We start from the raw sequence: 23,503 nt of genomic DNA, 5'->3' as shown, positions 1-23,503 counted from the left end.
CTCCAGTTCCGTCCATTTCCCTGTAAATGATTTGTTTTTCCTTATGGCTGAGTAAAATTCCATTGTGTACATGTCCAGATTTATGAGCATTTCCTGAAATATTACTGTGTGTAAATCCAGTGCTCATTGTGGAGAAGGTACAGAGAGTACTTCCACAAAGCCTCTGTCCTGAGGAGTGCACTGGACGAGGAGGCAGCTCTGTGCTGCAGTCAAAGAACAAAATGCATTGTTTTTGTTGATGCTTCTCTAAGCCAGGAGGCAAAGTTGCATGGGTTTTAGTATTCAAGAGACTAAGCTTCTGCACCCTATCTTTGGGGAGATGTCTGGGGCGAAGGGACCATCAAGCTCTGGGTGGGAACAAGAGCAGTTGTGAAATTGTTTATGGTAAAGAAGCTCATTTTCTAGCAACATGGTAGGAGAGTAGGAGACAGTGATGGTTGGGTTGTAGCAAGATTAGCCCCGAGTTCGGGAGAGTGAAATGGGCTTGAGAAAAACAATTTTTGAGAAGTGGAAGGATAAAAACCAACTTTCCAATTCTTTACCTTAAGCATACTTGCAGGGAAAGGTGGGAGAGTAGTTCGGGATGTTTATCCTTTGAACTATTTCTGCTGTTCACATCCAAGTACAGTAGGTTAGGGAAGGAGCAAAGTTCCATCCAGGCTTGAAACTTGGCCTGATTTTGAGGTGTTCTTTGTCATCTCAGTCGCGTTACTCATTTACGGATCTGTAACTTTCCCAGCTTGTGTTAGAATAATGAAACACTGAAAACAGAGAAAGACCTTAAAAGAAAGCAGAATGGATGTGGAAGAAGCTGTATATTGGGCAAGTAGTATTTCGGTGTACATGCGATTATTTGGAGGCTCCTAGGAGACTGAAGTGCTACTTGAGTGTATTTGACTATAGCTCTCCTCTATGTATGGATATGTGCCTTCTTATTGAAAGTCTTACTAGATTGTCTTCTAAGCTCCACCCGCGCTCATACTTGTGGGCACTGGTTCAGCTTCTGCTAAGAATATTAAGGCTAAATTCACAATAAAAATATACTTCAATCTTGCTGTCTAGATATTAAACAATTACTAAGTGTGGCTGTTAAGGTAATCAGTAATTCTTACACCTGCTATGACAGGCCACACTGTGTTTTCATGTTTGTGCTTTAGCAACATATGCTGTTGATGAAAGACATAGGTTTTTAAAAATTATATTTAGCTAGGCATGGTAACACATACTTATAATCCCAATACATGAGATTGAGGCTGGGACAGGACCGTGGGTTTGGACAGCCTCAGCTACTTAGTGAGACCCTCTGTAACTTAGGCCCTGTTTCAAAATGGAGAATTTAAAATCAGGCTGGGAGTGTAACTCAGAGGTAGAATGCCCCTAGGTTTGATCCCTAGTACAGTGAAATAAATAAAAAATATTATACTTAATTACAAAATTTAAAAGGGTATATAAAACATTATCAAAAGCACAGGAGATAGAGAAACTCAAGAACCTGAGCTATGGTCTAAGGGTGTAGCTCAGTGATAGAAGGCTTACATGGAGTCTTGAGTTTGATCCCTATCCCTGCAAAGAAACAAAAACGAAAAATAAGACCCAGAAACTGCAACCTAAATTAAAGACATTAATATTTTGCTTTAAGCTCAGTGTGGTGGCATATACCTTTAATCCCAGTACTTGGGAGGGAGGCTGAAACAAAGGATAGTAGGTTCAAGGACAGTCTCATCAACATAGTGGGACCCTATTTCAAATTTTTAAAAAAGCCTGGAGGTGTAGTTCAGAGGTAGAATGCCCCTGGGTTCAATCGTGTGTGTATGTGTGTGTGTGTGTGTGTGTGTGTGTGTGTGTGTGTGTGTTTCACAAATTTTGTTTGTTTCTCTTACTATTGTGCTAAAAAATGAACCTAGGGACATTCTACCTCAGAGATACATCCTCAACCCAATTTAATTTTTTACTTGGAAACAAGGTCTCAACAAGTTGCTGAGAACCTTGCTAAATTGCTGAGTCTGGCTTCAAATCTGTCATCCTCCTATCTCCGCCTCCCAAATACAGGTATTATAGCCATATACCACCATGCCTGGCTCATTTTTTTTTTTAAAGCAGTAGAACATCATATATAGCTAAGGCACTCATGCCTTTCCTTCTCTTTCTGGAGATAACCATTATTTTGAATTCTATTTGTGCTAATATATATTTAAAATGCATTTTTTTAACCACGGGTGTGTCTATCCACAAACAATATAATTTGTATTTTTAATGTTGTACTAAAGTTTAAAATGTAAATCTTTGCAGTTATTCATAAGATTCTTTACTTGGAAAACTGCAGTCATTTAAAATGTTTTATTAAAGTCAATATGACACTTAAGACATGTTAAATATACTTTTGGCATAGTTTCCTAATCTAATAACACAAGTGAAGTAGCCTGTGCATCTTTTGACTAATCTACAGAATGATAAATGTTATGCATTTTGACCTGGTATATATTTCTGTGCCTGTTTATTTTTGTGGTATGGATGTAACATTGAAAAATAGTTTCTCCAAACGATAGGGTCTGGTACTGTGTGTGATATACTCTGTTATTTTCTAGTCTATTTTCACTTTGAAATGCTTGTCTCAGACTTAGTAAATTGTTTTTATGACTTAATTATAGCTTGGCGTACATAATTTGAAGAACATTACTACACCAGGCATGGTGGTGCAAGCCTGTAATCGCAGCTACTCAAGAAGCTGAAGCAGGAACATTGCAAGTGTGAGGCCAGCCTGGGCACTTTTGTGAAACTCTTATCTCAAAATAAAATAAAAAGACTTGGGATGTAGTTCAATGGTAGAAAGCTTGCCTTCTGGCATATGTGGGGCCCTGAGTTTGATGTGTAGCATTGCAAAAAGAAAAAAGAAGAAAAAAAGATTAATCTGAAATACTTGGTCTTCTATAAAAGAAGATAGCATTTATAGTTTAATAAGGGTACTCCAAGTAATAAGGTAATATATTAACTTTATTTTATATACAGTTTGATGATGTTATTTGGTTAATCTATTCCAAGTATTTGCTTTCTATAAATCACATTCATACCCAGCTTATCCATTTAAAAATTAGATATTAACCAAATGAAGTGTTTAGGGAGTGCATTATGGTTAGAATTTCTTCTCTCAGTCTGTTCTGACCATGTGTTACCTGGAATCAGGGAAGACTGTCAGATTGTCACGGAAGGGAAGAGCTCTTGCTAGCTTATACCACGACTTTTAGCCATATCACCAAATTGTAGGATATATCCCCTCAATAAGACCTTTCTTCCTTCTGTTCCTCGGGTTTTTCATTCAAGTAGCTCGTCTCAAAAGCACTTTCACGTAGAATGCCGTGGCTCTTAATCTCAAGTCCTTAAGTTTTTTTCTGAGAATATATCTAATGAAAAGAACGGAATTTTTTATTGAAATTGCTGGTTTTTTCAGTTATTTTGAACAAGGGACCAGCAGGTCATAGTCAGTAAATATGAGCAGGAATTATTTCTCTAGCATAAAAGCATTTCAGAACAAGCATGATTCCCAGCATCTCTCTAGTTTTTTTATTGCATTATCTCAGTGAGGGACAAGACTACATGATATGTATATGAACATACCTAAGTGCTGAGATAGCAAGAAGTATTCATTTTGTTTCAGTTACTTATCTTCATAGGCAAATTTGGCATTGCTGAAGCAAATTCTCTAACTTCTCATAATCCCTAGGGGGCAATTTTTTGAGTCCCATACATTGTAGTAATCTGAGGTTTTCAGGAATTTTTTTTTCTTTTTTGTTTTACATGGATTGTATATTTGGAAAGAGTAAGGACTTATCACCTGAACTGCATGTCCTTAACATAGCACTTTTCATCTGGGTGTGGTGGTGCCGGCTTTGTGATCTCAGCATTCAGGAGGTGGTTTCCAGACAGCCTCAGCTACTTAGCAAGACCCTTCACGAATCAGTGAGACCCCGTTTCAAAGAATAAAAAGACTAAAAATAGGACTGGGGGGTGTAGCTCAAAGGTGCAATGCCCCTGGGTTCCATCCCCAGTACCATTTAAAAAAAAAAAAAAAGAATACTTTTCATAATGAGTCCTTCATGTTTTATTTGTGTGTTTAAGAAATAGGAGTTTAAATTGCATTTTGAAGTAAATGGCTTTGAATACCATCTCTTCCTACTTTGCTTTCAAGAAAACTGGCCAGCAAGTGATCTCTCCTGGATTTTCAAAGGGAGGCAAAGTTAAGGGAAGATTCCTGGTGTCCTAGATTCTCATTTTCTTTGGGCTTATAGATTCTCTGTGTAGCCATACCTAAAGACCAAGTTCTAACTCATGTACTAGAGAGCATACCTGTTAAAGAATCTAATTATTCTTGAAGTAAAGATCTGTTCCTACCCAAGGGACAAAAAAGTTGGTGCTTTTCCTTAAGGAAACTGGAATAGATATAGTTCTCCTGAGAGAGGATCCCTTGAACCACAAATGGCAGAGGCTTTAGCTAGATGTCTTTTGACCCCTCTGATCATGCAAGCAGTTTTCTTTCTGAGCAGCAATATACAAGCATTGCTGAATCTTCTGTTATTTCAGCAATACTTAAACCTTCCCCTATAGAGGGAGGTTGGAATTTATAGACTTCTGGGTTCTGATGCTGTGGTTAATATTCTTACCTTGGACAAGAGCTAATCATATTTTGTGACACCCAGTGCTTGGCATTGACTAGGCGCTATGGAACATTTATCTCAAAATATCAGAATCTGATTTTTTTTCTTTTGAAGTAAATAAAATTTGTTGTATGTTAAAGTTCTGTTAATGGGCCTTTCTGCCTGTTCTTCCTTCTTTATCCTCTGCAGTGTGCCGAGATTTTGCTGTGCTGGAGGACCACACCCTGGCTCACAGCCTGCAGGAGCAAGAGAGTGAGTAATGGCCCTCATTCATGTCCCCCAGTTTTCATCTAGTGGTAGCTTGAGGCTGATTTCTTAGGGTGAGGTAGGTAGAGAACACAGTTATTAGGTTACACCTTACATTCATCCTGAAATATTTGTCTAGGCAAATGTCACCTGGGTAAAGAATGAATTTTTTAGTGTTTTGAAGTGAGACAGTCTTTTAGGAATAAAAAGACTGCTGATGGTATGGTAGAAAAACAGAGACTTGAACTTTTACCTTCCCTTGTTGTAAGAGGAAAAAGCAGTGATTATAAATGTGTCTAGGTTATGTCAGAGACTGGCATAAGAATTTATTCTTGTCCTTTAGAATAGGGTCCTAAATATCTTTTCCAGGCAAGAGTACTGTCTAAATTAGGTCACATTATGGAATTCTCTGAATATTTATAGTGTTCTGATGGAAAGTAAATCTAAGTTATGTATGTATTTGTGAGGTCATGATATATGAGTCATTAATTCATGTCTCACGTAAAGAGTGGCTATATATGGTAACAGAAGAAACACTGGCCCTGGCTTAGAATATTTGTGTAGATTCCCAACACTGCCACCTTCTTGTCATGTGACCAAAAGCAGATGACTTAATCTTTTTGATCCTCTTCTTAAGTGGAATACCAATTTCTTGTACTGCCTGTTATACAGTATTGTAACATAAAACGAGGTGGTGGATATGAAGCTCTTTTTATAATGGTAAAGCTCTTTGTAAATTATTATGAGGTTAATTACTGACAAAGCATCATAATTCTCCAATCATTCTATTCCAGTTGAGCATCATTTAGCATCGAACATTCAGCGGAACCGTTTGGTCCAGCATGATCTCCAGGTGGCAAAGCAGCTCCAAGAGGAAGATCTGAAGGCCCAGGCTCAGCTCCAGAAGCGCTACAAAGACCTGTGAGGACTCAGGGAGTGGGAGGGAATGATGTGCGCAGTGTCTGTGGAGCCAGTAACCAGGGCAGCAGAGGAGCCACCTCTGGTCCCCTGACTCCTTTCACTGTTGGGTTACAGATCCTTTAGTGACTGTCCAGTAGTAGCTTTCTTTGACTTGAAATTTGTTCTTTGTTATTGGAAAACTTGACTAGGTTTTGGGATATGTGGATCATAGTGTGAATACTATCTTGTAGCTCTGTGACTTTGAGCCAATTGGTTGACTTATTTGACTTTATTTTTCTTATGAATAACTTAGGAATGTAATCTCTCTCTCCTCTATCTGTTTGGAGGAACCATAAAATAATATCAGAGAACTTTATGAGTTGTATTGGGTTCCTTTACTATTTCCTAGATGTGTTTGCCATTCTTTTTTTCCTTGAGTGCCTTGATTTCAAGAAACAGAATGTTCTGGAAGGATCTAAGTGGCACACTCAATTCTTTTTACAACTTCAGCATCTGATCAGACTCTTAATCTCTTCCCTTAATGGGTAGATAAATGGAAATGATCATTTCTGAGGTCCTTCTAGCAGGGTGACTTTTTACTCCTGTAATGTTTAAAGCTCACAGGGTAGTACTTCTCTGAGAGTATTCTTACAGCTTACCCTTCTAATAGTAGATTTAACCCTGAGTTATAATGTTGAGGAGGAAAGAGTGAAGACTAAAGAAATTTCTCATTTATTTTGGTATCATGTTCAAATAAAATAGAATAACATTTTTGCTGCTTTGGAGGAAGGATTTTTTTATTATTTGTAGATAGGATTTTATTCTACATTATATTATGCTTTCTTATTTTGCAGGTAAACACCTGTATTGACTTGTCAAACTTGGCACCATGAAAGGTACTAAGACCAGAAATGATGTTGCATTTGAGGGCCTCAGGAAAATACCCTATGCATTCTATATCTAGAGACGCATACATGTGTCACAGAACTTAATTATAAATTTTATTTGTGAAGATAAAAGAGATTGGGAGAAGCTTCACAAGACAAATGAAATGTTTAATCTGAGCTTTGATTATTCATTAGTTTATAGTGATAATTAGAGAAAATCATTCTAGCTAGAAGGAGTATGCATAGGGGAGGAGGTTAAAGGCTTTGACATCTCATGGTACCTATAATGAATTGAGTGTTGCTACAGCTGAGAATATGGTTAGGGGTAGGAGATGAGACCAAAAATATATATATATGTTAGTCAAAAGCTGGACTATGAGGTCATGTAAATTATGTTAAGGAATTTATTTTATAGATTTTTTTATCCTAAGGAATAAAGAACCACTGAGTTTGGGGTTAGCATTTGGGGGCCTACTCAGCAGATTGGGTACATAAAAGATTGGAGAGGAAGAGATTGAAGCAGGTAATGAGCAGTGGTCAAATTGAGACATGAAGAGGCTTGAAATGAGGGCAGTACTATGGAGGTAGAAAGAGGAGAGAGATTCGAGTTGTTTTGATGGTCAGTGTCACATCAGGAGGTGAGGTGAGAGCCAGAGCTGGATGTTCCAATTCCTAAATGATCTCTCCTTACATTATTCACAATTCTCGTTTAGTATGGCCAGTTCTGAGGTAGATGGAGAAGTTTAAAATCCTGAACTCGGGAGATGATAGGGAGTGTGATGACGTTGTTCAGAAATTATTAAGATAAATCGCTTTAAAATAAAAATCAGGAGTTGAAGAAGGATAGATTCTAGGTCATAAATAAGAGAATAGTGTTTTGGGTTTTTCCTGTTTTGTTTTTTGCCTAGGACTTTAAGGCTATGGATGTATGTGGTAAGTGAAAAAGGAAGTCCTACAGCTTTTCCTCCCTGGCAGTCTTGGCAGCTGGACATCATGGGAAGGGAGAAATGCTGCAGATTTTAATGAACTGGAACCTTTGACTCACTTTGGGTCCTGGGGCCACTGTCTAGTCAGGCATATTAATTCTTTTTTTTTTTTTTTTTTTTTTACTTAGTTTTACTTCCTCATGGTACTGTATAATTAGCTGGTCCTTGGAAAAAGAGTTTGTGAAATCATTAAGCTCAGACAAAACTTTACTTTTATTTCCTGTCCCAATAGATGTGTCTTCTATAGCAGGTAGAAGATAGGACCTTAAAGGCTTTATTTACATTTGCTTTTTCTGCTGTGCTTCTGCTTTCTTGTCATTCATTATTTTCTTGCATGTAGTTAGTAGCTGCTTAGATTTTGTTTTGTTTTTGTTTGTTTGTTGGTACTGGGGGTTGAACCCAGGAGCATCCATCTCCAAGCTAAATCTCTAGCCTTGTTTTATTTTTATTTTGAAACTGGGTCTGGCTAGGGTAATGAGTCTCACTACTTGCTGAGGCTGTCCTCCAACCTGCATTTCTTCTCTCTCAGCCTCCCAAGTATTGGAATTACAGGCATAAACCACCACACTTGGTTTCAAAGCTATACAGATTTTATGTTCATTGGGAAGTCTGGGTAGTTACATCTGTGAAAACTAAAACTATGATCTTATATATGATTCTTTATTATAGTAAATGAGTGAAGTAGAAGAGGAAATATAAATTTCTCTGAAATTTATTTTCATTTTTGGTTTGACTAGATTAAATTCCTGCATTATATGACCTGCAATACAGCCTTTAAGTCTAAGGTTTTTGTTGGGATAAAATGACTGAAGAAGGCATGATTCACAATTATCAGGGCTATAAGTAGATCCTGAAATCAGTTTATAGATTTCTTGCCCAGTGATTTTTCCACTGATTCTGAAAAGAAAGAAAGAAAGAGAAAGAAAGAGAGAGAAAGAAAGAAGGAAATGTCTAGCTCTTTCTAGCTTGTGCTCTGTCTTCATTGTCTTGTTGTCTCTGGGATGTGTGTGCATCCACCTAGCATGTGTGCATACATCTGGTTTTACCTGCATCTACTTCTAAGTAGATTTAAAATGAGCATTTTCTTATACAAATAAGAATTTTCATTCCCTCAGTTTTTCAAAAATAGAATATTTGGGTGTTATTCCTCCAGAGAAGTTAAAGATATTCCTCTTTCATCACCCGAGTTCTTCTAATTTTATAAAAGACTGCCATTACACGTGGATATACGATGAAGTCCAGCACTCTCTGAGTATTTTAAGTGTACTTGGCAGTGGGAGAAAAAGGGGATAATTTTATTTAGCAAATGGCCTGCATATATAAATCACAATTGGAACTTTATTCCATTTATTTTTTTTGTATGTGTATAGTGCTGAGGATAGAACCCATAAGCCTTCTACCTCTGAGCTACAACCCCCAGCTGTATTTTATTATTTTACTTTGAAATAGCATCTCACTGAGTTGAAAAGGGCCTAAATTGTTGAAGCTGGCCTCAAACCTGTGATCCTCCTGTCTCAGCCTCTCAGGTACTGGGATTACAAGTGTGCACTACCACTGCTGGCTGCTTCTATAACTTTTTAGGTAGTCTAAGCAGTTTTATTCATCTTTCCTAGGTAACAGCATTGTCTACAGGATGGTTTCCCAGTCTCTAGATTATGTTCTAGAAATTTATGCTTCTTACTGATTTTTTTTTAAATTTTTTTATTGGTACACTGTATTCATACATCATAATGGGATAAAAACTTGTGTAGACATACATGCACACATCACCCAGTTAGCCCCTATACAATCCCCACCACATTCCTTCACCATCCCTCCTTCCCATGCTTGGCTTAGTGGTTGACATCTAATATTATAGCAATTTATTCAAAATTAACAATGATAATCTCACATAACAAATTCATTTGTCTCATATCAAACTTTTGATTACTTAGAGATAACATTTCAGTATTTCTTTTTGCTTTCTTTCTTACCAGAGGATATTTATTTCTTTTTTTTAAGGTAAAACTATCGTACATTTATTTTTTTTCAGGAAAAAAATCTATCCTAACATGAAATATGAATTCTAAACACCCAAAACAATCTCGAAAAAGAACAAAGCTAGAAGATGTACATTTTCTGATTTCAAATCTTATAGAGCTACAATAATTGAAACAGTATAATACTGCTATAAAGGCAGATACATAAACTGGTGGAGTAAAATAAAAAGCCTAGAAATAAATTCTTCCATATATGGTCAAGTTATTTTTGACAAAGTTTCCAAGAACATATAATAAAGTTTCCAAGAACAATAATAATCTTTTCAGTAAATATTGTTAAAAAATAATAATTACATGAAAAAGAATAAAATTGGACCCTTACCTAACAACATATATAAATATTAACTCAAAATAGATAAAAGACCTAAATGCAGATCTTAAGACTATAAACTTTTAGAAGAAAACCTGGGTCATAACACTTCACAGCATTGAAATTGGCAGTGATTTCTTGGATATGATTTCAAAGGCACAGGCAACAAAAGAATAAACTTCCTAAAAAAAATTGTACATTCCAAGACAATGTAAACAGAGTTAAAAGTTACTGATAGAATGGGATAAAATATTTCCAAATGCTCTATCTGAAGGTATATTAATATTCCAAATAGAAATCCTAAAAATTAGCAATAGTAAAATCAAACAATACAATTTAGAAATAGGTAAAAGACTGAAATAAATAATGAATCTCCAAAGATTTTAACCTATAAACACATGAATATATTCTTCTTTGCTTAGTTGTCTGCTGGATGGAAAATCTTGTTTCACTGGTTCTGGTGTGTATTACCTATTTCTTCTTTGTAGTTAATCTCTTTGAGTATTTTCTCTAGCGCTGATTTTGAAGACATAAATTCCTTCTGTTTCTGTTTGTTATGGAAGCTTCTCAGTTCCCCATCTAATTTGATAGATAGTTTTGCTGGGTAGGAAATTTTTGGCTGGAAGTTGTTTTCTTTCAGAGTTTGGAATATGTTACTCCCAGCCCTTCTGGCTTTCATGACTTGGTTTGGGAAGTCTGGAGTGATTCTAATTCGTTTGCCTCTGAATGTCACTTGGCCCTTTGTTTTTGTTGCCTTTAAGATTCTCTGCTTGGCTTCCACATTGGTCATTTTGACAATTATGTGGTGTGGGGAACCTCTTCTCTGATCCTATCTAAAGGGAGTTCTATAAGTTTTCCTGGACCTGTGTATTGATCTTGTGCTCTATCTTTGGAAAATTTTCTGCTATTATTTCTTTGAAGATATCATTGATCCCTTTGGTTTCACCTTCTTTTCCCTTCTCTATTCCGATTATTCTTAGGTTGGCTCTCTTAAAATGGGCCCATATTTCTTCAGTGTCAGATTCCTGCTGTCTGATTTTTTTCTAAGTTATAAATTATGCATTTGTTTTTGGAGTGATCATCTTCTAGGAGCGAGATTCTATTCTCCATGTGGTCTAATCGATTGTTTTTACTTTGAATTGAGGCCTTTACCTCAATTATCGCTTCCTTTATTTCTTTTAGACTTTCTCTAAATTCTTTTCGAAAGTCCTGTATTTCTACAATTATATTCCTGATTTGATTTTCTGGAGATCTCTGAATTTCTGTGTTATCGTGTTATCAGGTTCTGATAATATGGGGTTGTGGGCATTCGTTGCTCTATTGTTTGTTGTTCCTCTTTCCCATGATTTCAGAATTTTGTGCCTTCCCTGGGTCACTACAACTTCACTTAGGGTGCTCTGTATCTTGAGTCTGTTGTAATCTCAGCTGCCACTACTCCTTTACTGGGTAGTATCGCAAAGTCTCATACCCATGAAGTTAATCGAGGCTGTGGGAGACCGTGGGGGTGCCAGCCTGGCGTTTTCCCATGGGGAGCTGCGGCTAGGGTATGATAACTCTGCCACTGCTACTCTTTCACTGGGTTGGAATGCAATATATCTGACCCAAGGAGATTATCAAAGCTACGCAAGTCCCTGAGAGTGCAGTACAGAGATTTCTTCTTTAGGGGCCGCAATTACACTCACGGTTATTGTGCACGCAGATCTGGAGCTGTGGCCGGGTGTGGTGAAATCGCTGTTGCTGCTGGCAATATGGAGCTGCTGCCACACCCTTGGCCATGAGGCTGGCGCTGCTGGCAATATGGCGCCACTGACATGCCCTCGGCTGTGAGGCTGGCCCATTTCTTTTTTGGTTTTGAGCTCTGTTCTTAGTCCCTGGAAGGCGTGATGAGCTTGGCCACTGGGAGTTTTAGATGTTCATTGCGCTGAATGAACTGCTGAATTACACCCGAATGACCCGCAGCTGTTCACTTCAGCTCCTTGTTTACCTTTCTCTGGAGCCTGGTGCTGTGAGGGAAGATGGTGCCGGTGCGGCCCTGCCGCTGAATTGCGGGCTTGATTTCTGGTATCTGGTTGTTCTTCTATGCTTTTTTTCTGTCCCTTGTGTTTACATTTTTTATTTCTCTGCTGATGGTGTTTTCTGGCTATAAAAAGAGCTGATTTTGTGGCAACAGAGATCGAGTTTTAGCAGGACTCGTAAATGCTGCTTTTCTTGTTCGCCATCTTCCCAGAAGTCCTTTTACTGATTTTATGTGAAACCTGAAACCAGAAAACTTATGCATCTAGTCTTGTAATGATTTCTGAGAGGACCAAACTCCACTTTCTATAGGAACTACTATTCTTGAGGGTTTTTGAAAGGATCTGTTTCTCTTATCAAAATGATTTTCCTTCTTCTCCAACCAGAATGTATTTTTAGCTTTAAAAGGCAAGAGAATGCCGGGCGTGGTGGTGCACGCTTGTAATCCCTGCACTTGGGAGGCTGAGACAGGAGGATCACACGGGTTTGAAGCCAGCCTCAGCTGCTTAGTGAGGCTCTCAGCAACTTAGTGAGACCCTGTTTCCAAATAAAATATAAAAAAGGTCTGGGAGTATAGTCCGGAGGTTAGAAAGCCTCTGGGTTCCACCCCCAGTACCACAAAAAAAAAAAAAATAAATAAAAGGCAAGAGAAAGATTTACTCATTTTTATATCCGCAATGTTGAATATAGTGCCTGGTCCATAGTAGGTATTTAAATTTTTGTCAAATACATAGGTTCCAAAATCAAACATGCATACAAGAAACCTAAACCAAGAAACTGTTGTTAACAGCCATATTACAACATTTGATTTTCTTTGTCATTTTGTGTTTGTTTGTTTGTTTTTTTTTTTTTTTTTTGGTGGTACTGGGGTTCCTGGAAGCCCTCCTTCCTCCGGGCTACACTCCCAGACCTATTTTATATTTTTGAAACAGGGTCTCTTACGCCAGCACGGCTGGCTTCGAACCTGCGCGATCCTCCTGTCTCCGCCTCCCAAGCGCGGGGATTACAAGCGTGCGCCACCACGCCCGGCTTGTTTTTGTTTTTTGATAGTGTTGGGGATTGAACACAGGGCCTCACACTGCTAGGCATGCAATTGAAACATTTTGTTGTCTTGAAAAAACTGTTGTCTGCCAATTAAGTTTCTACTAGAAACTGAAGCTTGAGGAATATACTTCTTTTTCTATAAGCATAAATTCTTAGTGTTAATTGTTGAAACTGAAAAACGGGATTATTAAAACATTTATAAAATAATTTCAAAGCCATACCATCACCTCTACATGATCACAGTTTCATTGAAATTTTAGTGAATTTTCTTTAAAACTCTTTTGTTCTTTCTGTATTTGGCTTTTCGGAGACTATCTAAATAAAATATGTCTACCTTCCTATAGAATATACCCAGTAGGGGAAGTGACAGGGAACCATGACACTTTCCATTACAGTGTCTGCAGATCAGATTCTGATTCTGCCACACTTTCTTCGTGATCTTGAAGAAATGATATTGCTTCTTAGGACCTCAGTTTTCTCATCTTTAAAGCATGGCAATATCAGCTGCTTTAAGTCATTGTCATAAGGATTGAATCAAGTAAAATATGTATATGCAATGGCTCATTGTGAGTATTCAACAAATTGTTATTTTTAGGGAAAATTATTAACTGTTTTTACCTTTGTCTTTTAGTGAACAACAAGACTGTGAAATTGCTCAGGAAATTCAGGAGAAGCTGGCTATTGAGGCAGAGAGACGGCGCATTCAGGAGAAGAAGGATGAGGTATGAATTATGTAATGACCTCCTTTACCCCATGGAGAAAGGGGTGCTGACTCAAAGTTTCTTGTGGTCACAGACTTAGTGTCGGCTTGTAGATGGATAGCAGAACTCCTTACTTGGAGTCTAGTAGTTCAAGCATTTTTCTCCATGGACCACTGTTTATAGTATCTTTTTTTAATTAAAACTTTTAATGTTTTATTTTGACTGCAGCTGTTTACAGAAATATAGTTGCAAGTATACAAATGTTCCAGTAGAAGCAAAATATCTTCTTAATATTTAACAAGTTATCACAGAGAGCTAAAAACGTAGATGCGAATGAAATTCCATAGAACAAACAAAATGTCTGGTTTCAGTGCTCTGAAATCCCAACTATGAAAGCCAAATACACAAAACATAATCCTTATGTCACTGCAGGACAGTGGTGCAGGACAGTGGAGGACGGCAGTCCAGTAGTTGATCAGTGTGTTCAAGCAAATAAGACTAAATCCACATTTAAAATGTCAGAACGACAGCTAAAGCTTGAGAACAGACAAAGGAAGTATTTGTAGTATTCTTATTAAGAATAAAAGATGTGAAGAAAACACATTAAAAGTTGTCCAATAAGTAGCAACAACTTGGAGCTTATCATTAGAACGAGGGAAGGAGGGTTAGGGTTAGGGTTGTGTCCTATTAAGAACTATCATGGCGTGATGTGGTTTTGCATGCTTATGATCCCAGTACTTGGGAGGCTGAGATGGAGAATCACAGCAAAGGTTCAAGGACAGCCTCAGCAAGTAGCAAGACTCATCAGCCTAGCAAGGTTGTGTTCCAGAATAAAAATAAAACGGTGTTTGGGGGTGTGGCACAGAGATAGACTGCCCCTGAGTTCAATTCATACTACGACAAGCACACACACAGAGAAAGAACTGTCCTGTACTGAAGGGACTGTGACCGCTCTAGTTCAGATTGATTGCAAAGGCCTCGAGCTTCTTTCTTTTGATCAATGAATGTTTATAGCCTCTTGATCAGTTGTATAAGTGCACAGTCTTGGCTTAACGCAACAGAAATTATTTCATATTTCTTGAAGTTGGAAATCTAAAATCAAGGTTTTAGCAGGGTGATGTTTCCTCTTGAGAAGGAATCATTCCTCGTCTCTTTCTAATTCCTAGTGAGTCCTGGCTGTCTGTGGCTTACAGCTGTATCACTTCAGCATCTGCCTCCATTGTTGTTAGCCTTCTTCCATGTGTGTATCTTTGTATCCTATCATCATCTTATTAGGACACTAATCTTTGGATTGGGTACCAACCCGTATCCAGTATGATCTCAGTTTAACTAATCCAAGAGGACTATCTCCAAATAAGGTCACATTCTAAGGTTCTGGATAGAAATGAAGTACTGGGAGCACTACTCAGCTCAGTAAAGATTTCTGTGCCTGCACTATCTTTGTACCTTTAGAGAGAGCAGACCTGAGTGGACCTCAAAGTAGAGTCAGGGATTAAGTCTTCTGAGGTCCAAGAGCTGGCCTTATTCTTACTGTCTTTTTCTTGATTTCTTCACTTTCCTGTGATGGGTTGCCTTAAATAACTAATCTGTTTTCTTCCATATATATTTTTAAGTTGTATTGTTTTTAAAGCTAAAATGACTGGAATTAGCATTAGTTCTTGGTTTGTGAGAAGACTTTAATATACGGGTTGACTTACTTCCTTGGATGTTACATATTTGCAGTATTGAATACAAACAGTTCAGTTTACATCTATTCTGTGTCTGCCTTCTCACATCTATTATGCTGCCTTGATTGATAATGGAGAAGAAAGTGATTTATAATTTTTAATAGTAGGATGACCATAATTTATCATATACATTCAAAAACAACTTTTGAGGGCCCCAAGAGGGTGCTATTAATTATTATGTAAACTGGGAGTGTAGTGAGAAAACTGGCACATATGATCATCCTATTAATAGATATGATCAGTAAATTTTGCTGCATAGGTTGCTAGTCCTACTGAGCCATTCTTGTTCCTCTAAGTGCTCTTTTTCAATGTTGGATGAGTATCAGACACCTGATATTGGCATATTTAGTTGTTTTAATAAACTGTGGTTATGTGATAATCAGAGCTGCAAGCAAGAATTAGGGATTGTTTTGGATCCTTGTTATTAACACAGGCAGCTCTTTCTTAATACAGGATGTGCTGCCTCTCCATAGTAAGGACTGCTTTGGGGATGAAACTAGGGACTGAAAGAAGTGATTATACTTTGTAGACAAGAGAGCTTCTATTTAAAAAATAACAGGGGAATGAGTTGACTTCTAGTAAATGTTACTGGTATTCTGGATCCATGCCCTCTGCTTCCAATTCAGGAAAAAACAAGATAGAGAAATCCAAACACTTTATTTTAGTCATGTGAACTCTAAATAGCAACTACAATAAGTAGCCTCATGTAATACTATGTAAAGTTAGCAGTGTGATTCATTCCATTTTTCAGATGAAATTAAATCTTAAAGAAGTAACTAGTCCCAAGATATAGTAAGATGTCAGAGAAATGTTTGTGTGATTCAGGTGTCCTGGGTGACTATTAACTTAAGTAGACTGTGGCACAACAGAACATGTGGACTTTGCAATTGGGCTGACCTGGATATCAGTTATAACTCTAACTTTAACCTGTGTGACTTTCAGCATCTCACTTCACTATGCAGAACTTTACTTTCCAAAATAGGCAAATCCTAGTGAGATCATATATAGAAAACATCTGGTATATATGAAGTTAATAATTGCCATTTCCTTTTCTGCAAGGTGATTTGTTTATATTTCTGCCCCATATAACTACCTGTATTTCTCATGTAAAGTTATAAGTGCAAAACTAGGGGAAAATTGAATGGATTTAAGTGTGTTCCAATATGCTGTGACTTGAGGAGTCGTCAAGCATTTACCTGCCTCTACAAGCCTCCCACTAGCTTGCCCTCTACCCTTTGACCTACTGAAATGTCCCCCTTCTCAGTAGAATGGATAAGTTAAATGAGAAAAACAATTGTGCTTGTTCCGTGGCTAGAAGAGATTAGCCCTTAAAAATTCATTCACTTTTTGACCTTTTAACTCTTGTCTGAGATTAGAAGATGGCTGCTGTGCCGAGATATTCTTTTGTCATAGAAAAATGTCTCTTAGTTGACTAGTATGTTATCCAGCAACACATGTCATTGAATGATAGTGATTGTTTAGCCAGTATTGGAAAAGCATTGCCTGATAACTCATGAACTGTCCTGTGTGTGTGTGTGTGTGTGTGTGTGTGTGTGTGTGTGTGTGTGTGTGTTCTTTTTCTCTCACCCTCTCCTGCTCTCTCTCACTGTCTCTCTTTTTCTCTTTCCCTGTAGAGTCAGCACCAATTGTAAAGACTAAAGTCTTTGTATTTTTAGAATTGAGATTTTTTTTTCCTAAACAGCATCGTTTGTCTGAAGCTTTGTGTAGATGAATTAGCATTTCTGCCTTTGTTATGGTATAATTGTGTTTGTTAACAGAGTACAGATGTAAGGAAAGTAGCATTTCTGTGCTACATACTTAAATCATAAATAATATTTTCTTCTTACTAGTATGAGCACCTCCCTTCCTTTTCTTTCTCCCCTTCCTTCCCTTCTCTTTCATTCTCTTCTTCCATCCCTTCTGAAATAAAGCCTTTTGTGTGTGTGTGTGTGTGTGTGTGTGTGTGTGTGTGTGTGTGTGTGTGTGGTGCTGGGGATTGAACCCAGAGGCACTCTACCTTTGAGCTATACCCTCAATCTGGTTTATTACTTTTTATTTTGAAGCAAGGTCTCACTAAGTTGTAGAGGGCCTCACTAAGTATCTGAGGCTGGCCACAAACCTCTGATCTTCCTGTCTCAGCTTCTAAATACTGGGATTATAAGCATGTGCCACCATGCCCAACTAAAACTTTTCTTATGTAGTGTCACATATATAGTGGTTGAATTCTAAGTGCCCTGTTGAAAAGGCTTGTTGCCTTTGATGTACTCTACTATATAAGTTTGTGATTAATAAAAGTGGATTGATCTGATAAAATCACAGTAACATTTGTCCTTTTAATGAAGCCAGAGAATGCATATTCAGTTGACTCAGTTATTTTGCGTGTATGTTTGAGTGTGAGAGAAACTTTCTATATTTGTATGCTTGAACTTTATTCCAAATATATATGAACATAAATTTTTAATTTTTTTGGCTTAAGTAAACATTTGTCTGGCCAAATTTCATGAAAGATTGTTACTGGTCCAACAGTTAGAAATCATCTGTGATATGAACTGTTTAAGGATAAACTTAGTAACAACTCACATTAAAAATTAATCTAGTGTGAACCATGGTGCTTATTCATAGCACTCTTAGGTGATTAGAATTTCATGTTTTAAAATAATATTTATATAAATTGGTAATATTTGTAGAGTAGCTCAAATAGGAATACATTTTAGTTATTAAATTTACACTTATATCAGCAGAAAAGGAGATGGGAGGGAGTCATCTAGTTGAGGAAATTTTTTGTCTCCTTAACTGTTTTGATGATCTTATATCCATAGAGATGACATTAGCCTGTCTTTTTGGTTTTGTAGGGAAATTGGGGGGGGGATTATATCTACTTTGAGATCTTCAATTAAAAACGAATAATGTTAATTGCTAGTTAATAGGTTAGCAACCTATTGAAATAGCGGGGTTATTTTTTTCTTTCTGATAGTCTTAAATAGTGTCTTTTTTCTTTCTGACAGCCTTTTGTTGTTGCTGTTGTTTTATCTGGTGCTGGGGATTGAACCCAGGGGATTCTACCTCAGAGCTGCACTCCCTCCAGCCTGATTTTATTTTTTATTTTGAAACAGGGTCTCAATAAATTGCAGAGGTTGGTTTTGAATCTTGAGTCCTCCTCTCTCAGCCTCCCAGGTACTAGGATAACAAATGCATGCCACCATACGCAGCTCTGAGAGTCATTTGATAATCACAATTTTAGATTTTTCTTTTGATTGCCTTTAAATAGATGTCTTCTTTTTGAAATCTACTACCATTATAGAAATGAACACCTTAAGTGAGAAATAACCCCGATATAATTAATATAGACCATTCAGTACTGTAAGGAACTCCATACCATGACTCAAAACTTTGTTCCTTCCTCCATTACACCCTGACTTTATTAATTCCTGTCTTAGAGCACTCATCTTTGCATGTCTTGCATTATACTGATCATTTTACATGCTGATTCTCTACTGATCCATACCCTGACATTGTTTGTTTCTTTAAGGGAATTAGAAAATTTTGTTGTGATACTAGGTGCATTTTTTACTTCTGAGCTATACACCCAGCGGCCCCCCCCCATTTTTTTTGTAGTATTAGGGATGGAACCAAGGGATTTTCAACCTTTGGGTTACTACACTTCTAGACAAATTTCATATATTTGGAAACAGGGTTTCACTAGGTTGCTGAGAGCCTCATTAAATACTTGAGGCTGGCTTCAAACCTGAGTGATCCTCCTGTCTCAGACACCCAGGTACTGAGATTACAAGCATTCATTACCATGCCTGGCTACACCCAGTCCTTTTTTAAATTATTTTTTTTAAAAAATAAGGTCTTGTTCAGTTGCTGAGTATCTTAGCTGAATTTCTGAGGCTGGCCTCTAATCAACAGTTTTCTAGTCTAAGCCTCACAACTACTGGGATTACAGGTGTGCACTATCATGCCTGGCTGATATATATACATATATATATTTATAGTTTCAAATTTTCCAGAGTTGGATAAACTTGGTATCAGAAAAGTAAAGATGAGATAAGATACAATACTAAATTCTAATTCCAATTAATTAATTACTTATTGGGAAGTCTTCTATAGCAGTTTTTTAACCTAATATCCCAAAATAAGTTTATCTGATGAATTTAAAAATTTTTAAAAATGACTTTAAAAGAACTTTTTCTTATAGATTTGTTTTCCTAAGTCATTTTGTATAGAACACTAATTTTCATATTTTCAATTTGCTGTCATAAAATAAGTTTGGAATGTCCTAGGTTACAGGAATATAAAAATGTTACCAAAGTTTAAAATTATGCTAATGTGAATTTTAAAGAGTTAGATAATGGTACATGCTTTTAATTGAATGCTACTTAATTTTTTGGAGAGCTATTTGAGATCTGTGTTCTCCAGACAGAGTTTGTGAAGTGCTGTTGTAGCCTAACCTTTAACAGAAAGGAAGCTGAAAGTTAAGGAGATTTTTTTATATCAAAGGTGATATAAACACCTTTAATATAAGTTGGTTAGCTACATTCAAGTACAGTGACTAATAGTTTGTATCTGTAATTTGTTTCAGAGGAAATCATGTTATATTGAAGTCACTTAACTTCATTGCACAGTATTAGGAGAAAACAGGGAAAAGTGATCTGCGCTAAACCTCACCAATAATATAGTGGCAGATTTCCATTAAATCTTTATCCTTCTTTTGCTGAAACAGGCAAATCAATTTTTCTTGCCCAGAGAGGAGATTACTCTAAAAACAGCTGAGCAAAGAGCAAAAAGTTCTGGGTGCTAAGGTATATTAATTTAATAATAATACTTGTTAGTTTTATTTTCTTTTTATTTTCTACTTGTTTTAAAAGCATTTTCTTAGTGTGGTGCCACATGCCGGTAATTTCAGTACCTGGGAGGCTGAGACAGGAGGATCAAAGGTTTAAGACCAGCCTTAGGAATTTAGCAAGGCCCTCAGCAATTTAGTGAGACCCACTTTCAAAATAAAAAATAAGCTGGGCATGGTGGCACTTGCCTATAATCCCAGTATTTGAGAGGCTAAGACAGGAGAATTGCAGGTCTAAAGATAGTCTAAACAAATACTGAGACTTTCATCAACCTAGTGAAACCCTGTTTTTTAAAAAAAAAAAAATAGGTTTGGGGATATAGGTCAAATGTAGAATGTCCCTGGGCTCAATCCTCCGTAAAACAAACACACAAACAAACAAATAAGGGCTAGGGGTATAGCTTAGAGGTGGGATGTCCTAGGGTTTAATCCTTAATAGAAACAAAAAAAAGACAACAAAAACCAGCACTTCTTGACCTTACTAGCTAATAAATTATAAAGAAGGAGCATATTTCATGGTTTTTCTTTCTAGTTCCTCATAATGCAGAGTGGCTTATTACTAAATATCCACTAGGACTGAATTCAGTAGCAGGAAAGCAATTATAAGGTCCCTGAAGTATAGATTAATAAATTCCATTAACAGTTTAGCCTGATAATTTTTCTTTTTTTTTTCCTTAATTATAGCAAGGAAAATTTATTTTAGTATAAAAGACACCACTTAGGAAAATAGAATGTTTGTTTACATTTCTTTTCAATTCAGTGGCCCACAATATAGAAATTTGGGAACTTTAATAATAGGGGTGGGACAGATAATTTGACCCCCACCTCTCTTTCTAACTGATTGTTATGTTCCTTTGTTAAACATCAAAGGTGATGGATCTGGCACCAGCGCTGCACATGGTAAACATGCACAGATTTATTTAAACGGTGCTTTAAGGAGTCAACAGCATTTCACTCTAAGATTTGGATAGTTTGGTCTTCCTTATTATAGATCAGAAGTAAAAGCCCCCAAAATTTACATTAGTAGTTACTGTTTGTTTCCCAGTGTCCTTTTTATATGTATGTGTGGTATACTGGGGATTAAACCCAGGGGCATTCTACCTTTTGAGCTACACCCCCAGCCCTATTTATTTATTTGTTTATAATTTTTTGCAGTACTAGGGATGGAACCCAGGGGCATTGTAACTCCAGCCCTATATTATACCCCCAGCCTTATATTTTATTTTTTATTTTGAAACAGTGTCTCACTGAGTTGCAGAGGACCTCAGTAAGTAGAAGCTGAGGCTGTCTGCAAATCTTGATCCTCCTGTCTCAGCCTCCTGAATGCTGGGATTACAAGCGTGTGCCACCATGCCCGGCTTATTTTATTTTTTTAAACAGGATATCACTAATTTGCAAGAGGCCCTCACTAAGTTTCTGAGGCTATCTGTGAACCTACGATCCTCTTGTCTCAAAGTATGTACCACCGTACCAGGCTTTAATGTTTCTTTAAAGCATCTCTCCTTGAATTTCAGAGTTCTATGCACGAAGAGTATATTTGTGATGAGTAGGATTGTATCCTTTATTTTGTAAATGTCCTTTCAGGTGTCAAACATTGTAAAACATTTTGGGGGTTTTTTTTTTTTGGTAGTACTGGGGGTGGAACCCAGGAGCTTTCTACCTCCGGGCTCTACTCCCAGACCTATTTTATATTTTTATTTGGAAACAGGGTCTCACTAAGTTGCTGAGAGCCTCACTAACTAGCTGAGGCTGGCTTTGAACCTGTGTGATCCTCCTATCTCAGCCTCCCAAGTGTGGGGATTACAAGGGTGCACCACCACGCCTGGCAAGCATGATATTTTAAATAAATCATTTACCAAAAATTATATATCAAGTGACATATTATTGGCTGGGCATGGTGGTGAACGCTTGTAATCCCAGCATTCGGGAGGCATAGATCGGAGGATCATGGTTCGCAACTCAATGAGACCTTATTTCAAAAAATATAAAGACTAAAAAATAGGACTGGGGGTGTAGCTTGGAGGTAGAATGCCCTTGGGTCCCATCCCCACTACTGCAAAAAGAAATTATATATTTATTTATATATAGATACTTATATATACTTCTTATATATTTAGAAATATTAATATATGTAACTTGACATAGTTTACATAAATAGTATATATTATATAACTATATATATTAGTTAAGTCAACATATTAATATATTTTGCGTTTGAATTTAAGCATTTACTTAACAAAAGTTGGATTTGTAAGGCTATTTTGATTAACATTAAAAAATAATCTAAAGGTGTGGATAACTGTATCTATTTTATGTAGCCTTAGCATCCAAGTTGTTTCTTCACAGATGTGAAAAACATTTGGATTCACTCAGATGGGTTATTTTTAAGTAATTTTGTAGTCTTAGTATATTATTATATGAACAGATTTGGAAAATTCCAAAAGGAAGAATATAATAATTTTTGCTTCAGATTTACATCAACATCTAAGCCCTTCTTGTACTTATTACAAGTATAAAAAAGCGTCTCTGATTGTTATTGCCATCTGCACCACTGAGTACTATTTTTATATTTATTATGAGCCTGTAAGAGTCCAATGAGAGTTGTAGAATTTCTCTTCAGAAAAAAGTACATTAGCCTAAAAGTTTATATGCTCTTTTTTTTGGGGCTTTCATGGAAATAATCTTCGATCAATTCATTATTACTTTTAAGCTGGACACCTTTAGTAACTTCATCCACTCCATTGTGGGCTCCGCGCTCCCTCAGGTGTCACGCCTGCCATTGCCCTTTGGTACTTTTCCTGGCCTCCCCTTTTCTCTTTGACATCTCACATTCTGTTTTCCAGTTGGAGTGGTGGCCATTCCGTGTACCGATTCCATTAAAACATCCAGAACTTTGCTCATGTTCTCTCCCTCTCCTTCTGCCTACTGAATTTCAGTTTTTTGTTCAAAACCTAACATGTTACAAAATTTTGCATTAATTCCTTAAAGCAGAAATAATACTCTGTCTTTTCTACTCCCATAGACATTTTAACCTGTTTTGAGGCAAGTTCACAATTTTATTTTAGTGATTCATATGCACCTTTATATTCATACAGGGATGGTAATCTTTTGGGGAAGAGGGTTGGAATGTTACTCATTACTCTACCCCCATTGTA

General features: G+C 37.0%; 1 protein-coding gene across 1 annotated transcript in view; it reads left to right on the top strand.

Moving 5' to 3' along the window:
• CCDC50 (coiled-coil domain containing 50) overlaps nt 1-23,503 on the top strand; it is a gene marked incomplete at both ends in the record, with an annotated part of 85,447 nt that overhangs the window by 26,343 nt on the left and 35,601 nt on the right. Inside the window, 3 exons of the mRNA XM_080696550.1 lie at nt 4,839-4,901; nt 5,690-5,816; nt 13,706-13,796. Coding sequence (XP_080552676.1) covers nt 4,839-4,901; nt 5,690-5,816; nt 13,706-13,796 — 281 coding nt within the window. The remainder of the gene's footprint in view (nt 1-4,838; nt 4,902-5,689; nt 5,817-13,705; nt 13,797-23,503) is intronic.

Source organism: Muscardinus avellanarius (genome assembly GCF_963383645.1).
Source record: "Muscardinus avellanarius genome assembly, chromosome: 5".
In the NCBI taxonomy this organism is placed as follows: Eukaryota; Metazoa; Chordata; class Mammalia; order Rodentia; family Gliridae; genus Muscardinus; species Muscardinus avellanarius.
The sequence above is the reverse complement of the archived record's forward strand: the minus strand, read 5'-3'. Positions and strand labels throughout refer to the sequence as shown.